Source organism: Capra hircus, chromosome 2 (genome assembly GCF_001704415.2).
Source record: "Capra hircus breed San Clemente chromosome 2, ASM170441v1, whole genome shotgun sequence".
In the NCBI taxonomy this organism is placed as follows: domain Eukaryota; kingdom Metazoa; phylum Chordata; class Mammalia; order Artiodactyla; family Bovidae; genus Capra; species Capra hircus.
The window spans coordinates 64998590-65012729 of record NC_030809.1 but is presented as its reverse complement, the minus strand read 5'-3'; the positions used below and the strand labels follow the sequence as shown (position 1 = coordinate 65012729).

The following is a 14140-nucleotide window of genomic DNA, read 5'->3' as shown; positions in this document are numbered from 1 at the left end:
GAGAAATGCAAATCAAAACTACAATGAGGTACCACCTCACACCAGTCACAGTGACCATCATTAAAAAGTCTACAAATAACAAATGCTGGAGAGGGTGTGGGGAAAAAGGAACCCTCCTACACTGTTTGTGGAAATGTAAATTGATGTAGTTACTATAGAGAACACTATGGAATTTCCTTAAAGAACTAAAACTAGAGTTACCATATGATCCAACATTCCCACTCTTGTGTATATATGTGGACAAAACTATAATTCAAAATGATACATGCACTCCTATGATCATAGCAGCACTGTTCACAACAGTCAAGACATGGAAACAACCTAAATGTCTATTAACAGTTCAGTTCAGTTCAGTCGCTCAGTCGTGTCCGACTCTGTGACCCCCATGAATCGCAGCATGCCAGCCCTCCCTGTCCATCACCAGCTCCCGGAGTTCACTCAGACTCACGTCCATCGAGTCAGTGATGCCATCCAGCCATCTCATCCTCAGTCGTCCCTTTCTCCTCCTACCCCCAATCCCTCCCAGCATCAGAGTATTTTCCAATAAGTCAACACTTCGCATGAGGTGGCCAAAGTACTGGAGCTTCAGCCTTAGCATCATTCCTTCCAAAGAAATCCCAGGGCTGATCTCCTTCAGAATGGACTGGTTGGATCTCCAGAGGAAGGGATAAATAAGATGTGGTACATATATGCAATGGAACACTACTCAGTCATAAAAATGAGGAAAACAATGCCGTTTCTAGCAACATGGATGCAACCAGAGATGATCATGCTAAGTGAAGTAAGTCAGAGAGACAAATAGCATACGATATCACTTTAATGTGGAATCTAAATATGATAGGAACGAATCTACAAGGCAGAAACAGACTCAAAAACACAGAGAACAGATCTGTGGCTGCCAAGAGCAGTGGGAAGGGACAGACTGGGAATTTTGGGTTTGCTGTTGTTCAGTCACTCAGTCGTGTCCCACTCTTGTGACCCCATGGACTGCAGCACACCAGGCTTCCCTGTCCTTCACCATCTCCTGGAGCTTGCTCAAACTCACACCCATTGAGTCAGTGATGCCATCCAACCATCTTATCCTGTCATCCCTTTCTCCTCCTGCCTTCAATCCTTCCCAGCATCAGGGTCTCTTCTAATGAGTCAGCTCTTCACTTCAAGTGGCCAAAATATTGGAGCTTCAGCATCAGTCCTTTCAATGAATATTTAGGGTTGATTTTCTTTAGGATTGACTGGTTTGATCTCCTTGAAGTCCAAGGGATTCTCAAGAGCCTTCTCTAACACTACAGTTCAAAAGCATCAATTCTTCAGCACTCAGCCTTCTTTATGGTCCAACTCTCACATCTATATACGACTACTGGAAAAACCATAGCTTTGACTAGACAGACCTTTGTTGGCAAAGTAATGTCTCTGCTTTTTAATATGCTGTCTAGGTTTGTCATAGCTTTTCTTTGAAGGAGCAAGAATCTTTTAATTTCATGGCTGCAGCCACCATCTGCAGTGATTTTGGGGCTCAAGAAAATAAAGTTTCTCACTGTTTCCATTGTTTCCCCATCTATTTGCCATGAAGTGATGGGACCAGATGCCATGGGTCTTTGTTTTCTGAATGTTTAGTTTTAAGCTAGTTTTTCCCTCTCCTCCTTCACCATAATCAAGAGGCTCTTTATTTCCTCTTCACTTTCTGCCATAAGGGTGGTGTCATCTGCATATCTGAGGTTATTGACATTTCTCCCAGCAATCTTGGGTTTTGTAGATGCAAAAATTACATATAGAATGGATGGACAACAAGGTCCTATTGTATAGCACAGGAAATTATATTCAATGTCCTGGGATAAATCATAATGAAAAAGAATACATACACACACATACGTACATACATACATACATATGAGTCACTCTGTTATATAACAAAAATTATAAATTAAGTATAATTCAACTAATAAATAAAAAAAAGATTTTTAAAGATATTTTATGCAAACAAAAAGGATAAGAAAGCAGGGGTGGCAAAATACTCATGCCAGACAAAACAGACTTTTTAACAAAGGCCATAAAGAAAGAAAGACACTATAAAATGATAAAAGAATCAATACAAGAAGATACTCCACCTATTAACAAACTAATATACGTACCCAACATCACACCTAAATATACAAATACCAACAAAGGGAAAAATTGAAGGAATACATTATTTACTATCATGATGATTAGCACCCAGATATTTTGATAATTTTACTATCTAAAACTTATCTCTCAAAATAATTTCCATGGAACATAGTTTGAATGCATATCCACAGCATGTAAAAAAGGGAACCCACATGTAACTGTGCTAATCTGAAGTGGTATCTGTAGGCAGGTTCAAGTTTAAGGTTGTTATTTCAAGGCTTGACACTTTGAAAGCCATGAAAGACAGAACTGAAAAGTTTCATAATTACTTAATCATGCTTTTTATTTCTTTCTCTTATTCAATATTTAGTATGTAAATTCTTTAAGTCCAATAAATCAAAGTACTTTCAACTCAGTGCCTTTAACTTCTGCTGGACTACCCTTGTGACCTCACAATTAGTCTCTGAATATTAAAATGCATACACACGGTGAAGATTGTGATTTCAAAGTATTTTATGTCATAAGTTGCTCTAACAAATGGCAGCAGAATTAAAAACCACTCCAGAAATGATCAAGGGTAATTAAAAATTTATGCTTTAAAATGTCTGCACCAATTAACAGAAATATTTATTAGGTGCATCGTAATTCTCAAGTGAAGTCTCAAAACCGAAGTTTGGTGAGTGTCACTATCCTGAAGATTAATAATTGTACCATCTTTATAATGAATAATGAAACCTAGCTTCTTGACTTATTACTACATTTTAAAGTCAATAATTGCAACATACAAAATTACTATGTAACACGCTCAAGTTGCTGCTGTTGTTGTTTAGTCAGCTAAGTAGAGTCCGACTCATTTGCTAAAAGCCCTATGGACTATTGCCCACCAGGCTCCTCTGTCCATGGGATTTCCCAGGCAAGAATACTGGAGTAGGTTGCCATTTCCTTCTCCAGGGGATCTTCCTGACCCAAGGATTGAATCTGCCTCTCCTGTGTTGGTTGGAGAAGGCAATGGCAACCCACTTCAGTACTCTTGCCTGGAAAATCCCATGGACGAAGGAGCCTGTGAGGCTGCAGTCCATGGAGTCTCAAGGAGTCGGACATGACTGAGCGACCTCACTTTCACTTTTCACTTTCATGCATTGGAGAAGGAAATGGCAACCCACTCCAGTGTTCTTGCCTGGAGAATCCCAGGGACAGGGGAGCCTGGTGGGCTGCCATCTCTGGGATCTCACAGAGTCAGACACGACTGAAGCGACTTAGCAGCAGCAGCAGCAGCTCCTACATTGGCATATAAATTCTTTACCACTGAGGCACCAGGAAAGCCAACATACTCAAGTTATTGACATCTAAAATGTTAAATCTCTTCTTTTAATTCCCTGTCTTTAATCATTTCTCCTTTTCTGACTACCTGACAAAGAAATTCATTCCAAATAGTTTTCCAAACATTCTATTCCTCATAAATAGGCCACTTGATGACACAAGTAGTGTTTACTTTAACGATATGCTAGAATTCCTATATTTTTAAAGAACTTCCATATTGGTTTTTATATACAGGTTGCAAACTCATTTTTGAAAACCAAATTTAAATTCACTTCAAAATAAAACTAATGTGAAATTACATGTTTTAAAAGAATAAGAAAAATTGGTTACCATATTTATAATTTCTGAATGGTGGTGGGAGGCTGGTCCTCAAAGGGATGTCTGTAAGATAAAGAGTATTTTTATTATAAAATATTCAAATAGTCATAGTATTAAGAGAATTGGCATTTTATTATACAATAGCATCTACATACACTTGAACTATATAGTATGTATGAGTGAAACATTATTATATAGTCGATGTTCATTTAGCACATGAGTCTGAGAATCCCTTGGGGTCAGTAGTAGAACAAAGATCTAGAACAATCTTATCACTCTTACCAAAATTCATATAACCTATAATGTAACTACGCTAACTCTGCAAAGAGACTATAAAATTTTCTTAAAACAGTGTTTTCAAACACTAGTATTAGTTTTCATTAATAATTAATTAAACTACAACCCTTACAGATGAAAATTAAGTAACATGTATCTAAATTACATATGCATATATCCTTTGACATAACAATTCCACTTGGAGAATTTACCATAGAAATATACTTTGCACATTCGTGTGTGTGTGTGTGTGTGTGTGTGTGTGTGTGTGTGTGTGTGTGTATGAAATGACGTAAACAAAGGTACTAACTGTAGCACTGTTTGCAATAGCAAATGCCTAGGAAAATCCAAGTGTCTTTCAATGAGGGGACTTCCTAAATAAACTATAATATGTCTAAACAATTAAACATATTTTTCAACAACCAGTAAAACAACCAAAAAAGGAGGAGAAAGAAGCTCTTTACTAACATAAGATCTTCAAGACGTGTCAAGAGTAAACAAGGCAAGATTTTCCTGGTGGTCCAAGTGGTAAAGAATCTGCCTGCCAGCACAGAGAACATGGGTTCAATCCCTGGTCCAGAAGGTCCCACATGCCACAGAGCAACCAAGCCTGTGCACCACAATGACTGAACCCACGCTCTAGAGCCTGGTGCTCCTTAACAAGAGAAGCCACCACAATGGAAGTCTGTGCACAGCAATTAGAGAGTAGCCCCCGCGTGCCGCAACTATACAAGGCCTGTGCGCAGCAACAAAGATCTAGTGCAGCCAAAAATTAAATAAGTAAATAATTTTTTTTAAAGAGCAAAGGAGGCATAAGGCAGAGCATTATTTTTAGTATGCTACCTTTTGAATAAAAGAGAGGAAAAATAAGAATATGTATTTGCTTTTGTTTATACTTCCATGGGAGAGAGCATGAGGTGCTGGTCAGATAAAGAACAGAAGTGGGAAGGAGACTTTTCACTGTATTCCTTTTATATATTCATCCTTAAAAACCATAGGAATGTGTTACCAAAGAAAACTTTTTAAAAAACCTACACATCTGAATTAGGAAAAGTGTTCAAGTACATTTAACCTTTTAAAGGTCAGTAAAAGTGAAAAAGTGTTAGTTGCTAAGTTATGCCTGACTCTTTTGCAACCCCATGGACTGTAGCCTACCAAGCTGCTTTGTCCATGGAATTTTCCAGGCAAGAATACTGGAGTGGGTAGCCATTCCCTTCTCCAGGGTATCTTCCTGACCCAGGGATTAAATCCACATCTCTTGCATTGCAGGCAGATTCTCTACCACTGAGTCACCAGGAAAGCCCTAAATTTAAAGGTCAAATAAATACCAAAATTAAAATATAACTTATTCATTTACGTTACAAGCATTTAAAGTACCCACTACCAAGTATTCCAGAGACAGGGAAAATAAGAAGTTACTGAGACAAGTCCCCACTCTTGAGAGGGCACGCTCCCTGTGAATCCTGTAACAAAGATGTGTTCACAGCTAGGGCTATGATCTCACCTGCCACATGCTAGAATCACCCAGCCCCACACCCAGAGATCAGACTCACAGCCAGCCAGTCCCAAGCATATTTAGACTCAAAATGAAAACCTGCTGAGATGATTCTTAGACAAACACAATCACAGGAGGACAACCAGATGACAGGACTGAGTGAGGCTGGGCAAACAGGAGGGCCGTGAGGTAAGAGCAAGCATCCCATTAAAGGGAGTACAGTCCCTTCATTCTAATTGGTCACCTAAAGGTTTAAATGGAAACACTAAGTCTGGGGTAGGGGTCGGGGAGGTGCTTCCCTGGTGACTCAGAGGTTAAAGCGTCTGCCTGGAATGTAAGAGACCTGGGTTTGATCCCTGGGTTGGGAAGACCCCCTGGAGAAGGAAATGGCAACCCACTCCAGTACTCTTGCCTGGGGAATCCCATGGAGAGAGGAGCCTGGTAGGCTACTGTCTATGGGGTCGCAGAGTTGGACACTGAGTGACTTCACTTTCACTTTTCACTTTAAAATACTGTAGGCAGGGACTTCCCTGGTTATCCAGTGGTTGAATTCGCCTTCCAACAGAGGGGACACAGGGTGTATTCCTGATTGGGGAACTAAGATCCGCACAATGGTGGTAGTTTAGTCCCTCAGTCATATCCTACTCTTGTGACCCCATGGACTGTATCCCACCAGGCTCCTCTGTCCATGGGATTTCCCAGGCAAGACAGGCCACAGGGCAACAAGCCCACATGCCACAATGAAGATCCCATGTGCAGCAACTAAGACCCAACGCAGCCAAAAAAAAAATGCTGTAGGCCAAAGGAAACCTGTCTGTGGAGTCCACACGCCTGCCCAACCTCCATCTGAAACCTGTTTCAGCCTTAGCAGAGCACAGAACTTCATTTTATCTTTTGCTTCTTACTTTTGAATTATAGGCCAAAGAAGTGTTGACTAAATATCAGAAAGAAGAATTAAATCTGTTTAATTTATTGCCATTTGTATTTCCTAAACTAGACAGCAAAACTCCCTGAAGAAAGGACTAAGGCACAGAAGAAACAGTGCCATGACACTATTCTCATTTAGAGACGTCTACAGTCAGGACACCAATCACCCACCTTGGACCTCAGAGGTCTAGGCTTCTGGAGAAGAGACTATGACAGACATGAAAGGAGCCATTTTTTCCATCTGTGGATCTCAGCTCAGCGGTCACCTCCACAAAGAGGCCTTCCAGGACAGCCCTACTAAAAGAGGGGTCTCTTCTCATAGTCCTCCACTCATAACATTTTTTACAATTAGAACTCTGTTTACTTAGTTTGGTCTCTCTTCTCTACGAATTCATAAGTTCCTAGAGATTAAGACACAATGACCTGTCTTCCCAAAACCTAGGACAGTGCCTGGCACATTATATGTTAATAAATACTGGTTCCAATGAGGGCAAGGACTACAGCCTATTTCCTTCATCATGTTGCCAAAACCTAACAGAGTGCTTGGCACACAGCAGGTGCTCTAAAACAGACATGAGTAAAAATGTATCATTTAATCCCTTTAATCAGCAGGTTAGGGCACTGAGGTCCCAAGAAGGCAGTCGATCAGCCCAAAGTGTCAAGAGCCAGGACTAGAATCCAGCCCTCCCAACTTCCATCTGCCACACTAAGAAGGGTAGGACTAAAGCTGGTATCTTCTGCGGTGGCAGAAGAAAAGAAAGAATAGATGTTAAACACATTCTGGTGAGGTGAACTTTACATATAAAAATGAAGAGGAAGAGAAAAAGAATGAACACTTCCTTATGAAAAAGGTTGTTTCCCATTTTGTACCGCTATGAATACGGCCATGAGTATTCATATGTAGACACACACCTTCATTACACCTACAGGTGGAATGGCTGGGTTGTATGGTAGGTTCTTAAGTTTAACTTGTCAAGAATCTGCTGAATCATCTTCCGAAGTGGTACCTTTTCAACGCTCCCACTAACAACATATAAGAAGCTCCAGTTCTTTCACATCCTAGCCCAAAACTTGGTTTTTAACTTCTAAAGCTTTCTTATTTAGTCATGTTAAGTGGGTGTGTTATGCTCTCATTGTGGTTTTAACTTGCATTTCACTAAAGACTGATGATGACTATCACTGAATGTGCATATTCGTCGTCCATACATTTTCTTTGATGAAGTGCATGTTCAAATATTTTGCCCATTTTTTAATTGGGTTATATGTCATATAACTTGAGTGCTAAGAGTTTGGTCTCTTTCTTTAGTTACTATTATTCTAGACACAAATTCCTTGTTGGATATATGCTTTACAAGTATTTTCTCCAAAGTCTGTGGTTTGCCTCTTCATTTTCTTAACAGTGTATTATAAAAAGCGAAAGTTTTTAATTTTGATGAACCCTAGCTAGATTTTTTTTTTTTGGCTCATTGTACTTTAAGAAATTTTGCAAAATCAGTCTTTAAGATTTTCTCTTATGTTTTATTTCAGAAGTTTTTATAGTTTCAGATTTTAAATTTAGGCCTTGACCAATCTCAAATCATTTTTCGTGTATGGCAAGAGGTGAGAGTTCAAGTTCATTTATTTGCATGTGAATATCCAATTGTTTCAGCTCCTTTTTAGAAAGATGACAGCTTCCTCCTAAAATGCTGTGATCAAAAACCAATTAAACATATATGTATAAGACTATTTTTCATCGATATACATGTCATCTGTATAACAATACCACTGAATCCTGCCACCGCTTTATAGTAATAAGTCACGCAATCAGATAGTGCAACTCTTCCAACTTATTTCTTTCTGTGATTTATTTATATCATTATTTATTTATATATTATGTCTTTACTTTCCTTATAATTTTTGAACACATTAGAATAACTTATTCATAAACTTTAGAATAAGTAGACATTATCTGAAGGAAAAAAGAAAGCTTGCTGAGATTCTGATTGGGATTGGAATCCATACATTATTTTGAGGAGTCATGACGTCTTAACCATATTGAGGTTTCTGATCTATGAACATAGTATATCTCCATTTATCTAGGTCTTTTTAAACTTCTCAGTGATGTTTTAGAGTTTTCAGTGCAAAAGTCTTACAACTCTTATCAAATATACCCTATTTCAATTTTTTGGATGCTATTATTCTTTTTTAGTTTCCAACTGTATATTGCATAATTAGTTTTTATATATTCATTTATATCCTACAACCTTGCTAAAAGCTCAAGTTACTAGTTCCAGTAGTGTTTTTATAAACTCCATAAGATTTTCAACAAAGATAATCAACTCACCAGTGAATAATGACAATTTTACCTCTTTCTAACTTGGATGCCATTTATTTCTCTATCTTGTCTTACTGACCTGGCTAGAACTTCCAGCACAGTGTTTAATAGAAGCAATTTCTAAGAAAACAACTTGCCTAGTTCTTTATATTAGGAGGAAAGTCCTCAGTCTTTCACCATTAAATATGATGTAGGGTATCATTTTTTCACAAATATCCTTAATCAGGTAGAGAAAGTTCCCTTCTATTCCAACTTTACTGAAAAAGTTTCTAATAGAAGTGGATGCTGTAGAAGCATATACACTACCATATGTGAAACAGCCAATGGAAATTTGCTGTACAACTCGGGGAACTCAAACCAGGGCTCCATAACAACCTAGAAGGGTGGGAAAGGGTGGGAGGTGGGAGGGAGGCTCTAGAGGAAGGGCACATAAGTACGCCTATGGCTGATTCATGTTGCTGTTTGGCAGAAATCAAAGATTTCTTTCCTTAGTACCATCAACCTCCCTTCCCAGAAGTAACCACTAACTATCCTTAAGTTAGAATCACTTTCTTCATTGCTATATTTTCACTCTGTTAAGTCATAGCCACAGAATATAAAGTATTATTTTGTGTTTTAAATTTATGGAATATTTAAACTAAGGAATTTATAGTATATCTGTAATACAAACAAGAGAGTATTACCCTAACACTGTATTGAAGGAATGGTCCCTTTGTAATAAGGTGATAATGTGCTATGATTTTGCTATTATAAAATTATCCTGTTTCTTTCTAAATAGGAGGGACACCAGGGGAGTGCCTCTTTACAGAAAAAATGCTAAACAATAAACATAGAAGGAGTCACAGAGTTAAAAAAAAATCCCAGTTACTGCAGCTACCAGAGATTTGGGTAAAGATCATCAATAGATACTAAAACCGGGACTTCCCTGGCAGTCCTGTGGTTAAAACTCCAGGCTTCCAATACAGGGGGCACAAGTTCGACCTCTGGTTGAGGAACTGTTTTGGTGTGGCCAAAAAATTTAAAGATGAATTTAAAAACAAAATACATACTAAAACTAATGGAAACAACATACACATATGGTCTCAACCATTTATGAGTTGAAAAGATACCGTTACAACAGAGAAATCTAATAGACAGCATCTTAACCAAATGACTTAAACATCTATCACGAGAGCTTCCAGGTTGGTGAACGCACGTGACACCAGGGAGAATGGTGCCCGCCAGGAGGGCACGGAAGCTCCACCCCCTTTCCCCATGCTTTGTCCGATGCATATTTTCCATCTGGCCATTCCTCAGTTTAATCCTGTAACAAACGGCTGACCCAGTAAGTTCATAAATACTACCAATAACAAGTGCTTCCTGATATGATGCAATGAGGAGGAATCACCAACGTTAGGGATCAGCAAACTATTCCTGTAAAGATCAGTAAAAAATATTTTAGTTTTTGTGAGCCACATGGTTTCTGTCACAACTATGTAAGTGCCACTGAAACACAAAAGCAGTACATATAATATGTAAATCAATGGGTGTGGCTGTGTTTCAATAAACTTTATAAAAACAGAGGGAAGGTCAGACTGACCCATAGCTCGTGACTTGTCAACCTGCAACCTACATGGTAATCCTGTCAAAAATGTCTAATCTGAATCTAATCATACGAAAACAATCTGACAAATTCAAATTGTGGGGCATTCTATAAAAACTCAGATTTGGACTTTTCTCGAAAAAAAAAATCAATAAAATGACAGATAACTGAAGGTGAGGCCTGTTCCAGGTTAAAGGAGGTTAAGAAGATAGGACTTGCCATGAAAACATACAGAAAATCCTTAAATGCATGTTTCTAAGTGAAAGAAGCCAGTCTGAAAAGACTACATACCGTATGATTCCAAGTACATGATATTCTGGAAAAAAGCAAAACTAGAGACAATAAAAAGATCAGTGGATGTCAGGGGCTTGCAAAGAGGATGAATAGATGGAAGCATGGGGGATTTTTTGGGCAACTGACTCCAGCTTGTGTTTGGAATTAAACAGGTAAGTAAATGGATGGCAGATGATAGGAGCCAGGTTTCTCACAGCTGGAGTGAAGATGTACAGATAAGCAAACAGAGAAGGCTGAAATGATCCACGTGATAATGGATTAGAGTTGGAAGCACCAGTAAGAACTCACATTTAACATACAGATTCAGATGGTAAATATGAAAATATTTATACATACATAAAAATAAACTATGGACAATTCTGAAAGAGATGGGAATACCAGACCACCTGACCTGCCTCTTGAGAAACCTGTATGCAGGTCAGGAAGCAACAGTTAGAACTGGACATGGAACAACAGACTGGTTCCAAATAGGAAAAGGAGTACATCAAGGCTGTATATTGTCACCCTGCTTATTTAACTTATATGCAGAGTACATCATGAGAAACGCTGGGCTGGAAGAAGCACAAGCTGGAATTAAGATTGCCAGGAGAAATATCAACAACCTCTGATATGTAGATGACACCACCCTTGTGGCAGAAAGTGAAGAAGAACTAAAGAGCCTCTTCACGAAATTGAAAGAGGAGAGTGAAAAAGTTGGCTTAAAGCTCAACATTCAGAAAACAAAGATCGTGGCATCTGGTCCCATCACTTCATGGGAAATAGATGGGGAAACAGTGGGAACAGTGTCAGACTTTATTTTGGGGGGCTCCAAAATCACTGCAGATGGTGACTGCAGCCATGAAATTAAAAGATGCTTACTCCTTGGAAGGAAAGTTATGACCAACCTAGAGAGTATATTGAAAAGCAGAGATATTACTTTGCCAACAAAGGACCAGCTAGTGAAGGCTATGGTTTTTCCAGCGGTCATGTATGGATGTGAGATTTGCACTGTGAAGAAAGCCGAGTGCCGAAGAATTGATGCTTTTGAACTGTGGTGCTGGAGAAGACTCTTGAGAGTCCCTTGGACTGCAAGGAGATCCAACCAGTCCATTCTAAAGATCAGTCCTGGGTGTTCATTGGAAGGACTGATGCTGAAGCTGAAACTCCAGTATTTTGGCCACCTCATGTGAAGAGTTGACTCATTGGAAAAGACTCTGATGCTGGGAGGGATTGGGGGCAGGAGGAGAAGGGGACGACAGAGGATGAGATGGCTGGATGGCATCACGGACTCGATGCACATGAGTTTGAGTGAACTCAGGGAGTTGGTGATGGACAGGGAGGCCTGGCGTGTTGCGATTCATGGGGTCGCAAAGAGTCGGACACGACTGAGCGACTGAACTGAACTGATAAATACACAGGTTGACATATTTCCTTGTTCTGTCAAGAACGCCTAAGAAATTAAAGTAGTGAAGAGCATACCTAGCACCCAGATTTTGGTCTAAAACCATTCTCCAATAAAAGCAACCAAGGCTCCTAGAGAAATGGCTGGTTCTAGGATTGGCATGGGAAATACACAAAATTAGCCTGGACCATCTTAAAAACCACACACAGATGGCATACGTCCAAGGGGCACAGAGGACAACTGAAAGTTTTCAGTGACCAAATCTGTAACAATCTGAGCAACAAATATCTCCCATGCAAAAGAATTTCAAATAAATTATGTAGATATTCCACACTAAAGGAAGGAGAACATAATTCCCCACCCCTTAACTGTGTGCTGTGCATAGTGCCTTCCTTAGAGTACCTTACGAACAGGGAGATACCAGAGTAACCAGTGATACAGTGGAGAAACCTGTACTACTTTAGCCCAGTGGTCAAAGTCAACATCAACAACCATAAATCATTTAGAAAATATGTACCCTTGATATGATGTGATGTGAAAAAAGTGACACTATCTGTGTGATCTTCCTCTCAAAAACCCACAACTCCAGTCTAATCATGAGAAAAATCATCAGGCACATTCCAATAGAGGGATATCCTACAGTAAGCTTGATGAGTACTCCCCAAAACTGTCGAAGTCCTCAAACAAGGAAAACCTGAGAAATTGCCACAGTTCACAGAGCCTAGAGAGACATGACAACTAAGTGTAATGTAGTATCCTGGCTGGGATCCTGGAGCAGAAGAAGGACATCAGTAAAAACTAAGGAAATCTGAATCAACTATAGTGAAGTGAAAGTGAAGTCGCTCAGTCGTGTCCGACTCTTTGCGACCCCATGGGCTGTAGCCTACCAGGCTCCTCTGTCCATGGGATTTTCCAGGCAATAGTCCTGGAGTGGATTGCCATTGCCTTCTCCAGGGGCTCTTCCCAACCCAGGGATCAAACCCGGGTCTCCCACCTCATAGACAGAGGCTTTACCGTCTGAGCCACCAGGGAATCAACTATGGACTGTAGTTAATAAGACATCAATATTGGTTCATTAATTGCAATAAATGCAGCATACTAATATGTTAATAATAGGGGAAACTGTGGAGGGGAGAATTAAATATAAACAAATAAATAAAGATTTAAAAGATAAGGAAAAATTTTCTAACTATTCTAGTAGTCACCCAACAGAACAGACTGCTCTACAAAGTAACAGTTCACCAGGAGTAACCAGGTATAAACAACTGAGTTCTGAATTGGAAGTTTGGATAAAATCTCCACAGCTTTTCTTTATTTAATAGATGAAATGATTTTACATTCAGAACCCAAATCTAAAGTATTACAAAGTATTAAAATGCCAGATCAACAAATAATTAAAATGTCATAGAGTCTAGATAATTGGTTTGTATATTATTCTGAAATTTTGTCATCTATATAAAGTAATACATGATCAACATCCATTTCCCCTATGTTAATAATAGATTTGTTTTATTATATTTATATGCTTATACATGGATACAATCATGTATTATTATATTTACACCCTGGTGGCTCAGATGGTAAAGCATCTGCCTGCAATGCGGAAGATCTGGGTTCAGTCCCCGGGTTGGGAAAATCCCCTGGAGAAGGAAATGGCAACCCATTCCAGTATTCCTGCCTAGAAAATTCCATGGATGGAGGAGCCTGGTGGGCTACCGTCCATGGGGTCACAAAGAGTCAGACATGACTGAGTGACTTCACTTCATAAATGCTAGTTTACATCCACTACACTTATTTGTTCTATTTACACAACTTTAGATTTTAATGGCATGATATAGTGGTTCAATGATTCTCAAGGCAGAATGAATCCAATTTAACCAAAGTTGCTTGGTTGAGGGAGAAAAAGACAATTACGGAAAGAGACCATGTTAAGCTATGGATGGCAAAAGTGATTTATCAAAAGGACAGCTGGAAAGGCAAGAAGGCATCTAAAATAACCCCCAAAAGTCATTCACCACAATGAACATTCAGTTTCTATACAAGATTCTCTATGCCACGATGTCAAGCATCCTTCCAGCTTTCAGTGTTCAAAACATTAAAGCGAGGCCAACAGGCACATGAAAAGATGCT

The 14140-nt window shown here is 39.2% G+C and overlaps 1 protein-coding gene across 3 annotated transcripts in view; it reads right to left on the bottom strand.

Moving 5' to 3' along the window:
* C2H2orf76 (chromosome 2 C2orf76 homolog) overlaps positions 1-14140 on the bottom strand; it is a 95271-nt gene that overhangs the window by 19874 nt on the left and 61257 nt on the right. For all 3 annotated transcript variants that reach the window (XM_005676253.3, XM_005676255.3, XM_005676254.3), the window contains one exon: positions 3754-3804. In XM_005676253.3, the coding sequence (XP_005676310.1) occupies positions 3754-3804 (51 nt within the window). The remainder of the gene's footprint in view (positions 1-3753; positions 3805-14140) is intronic.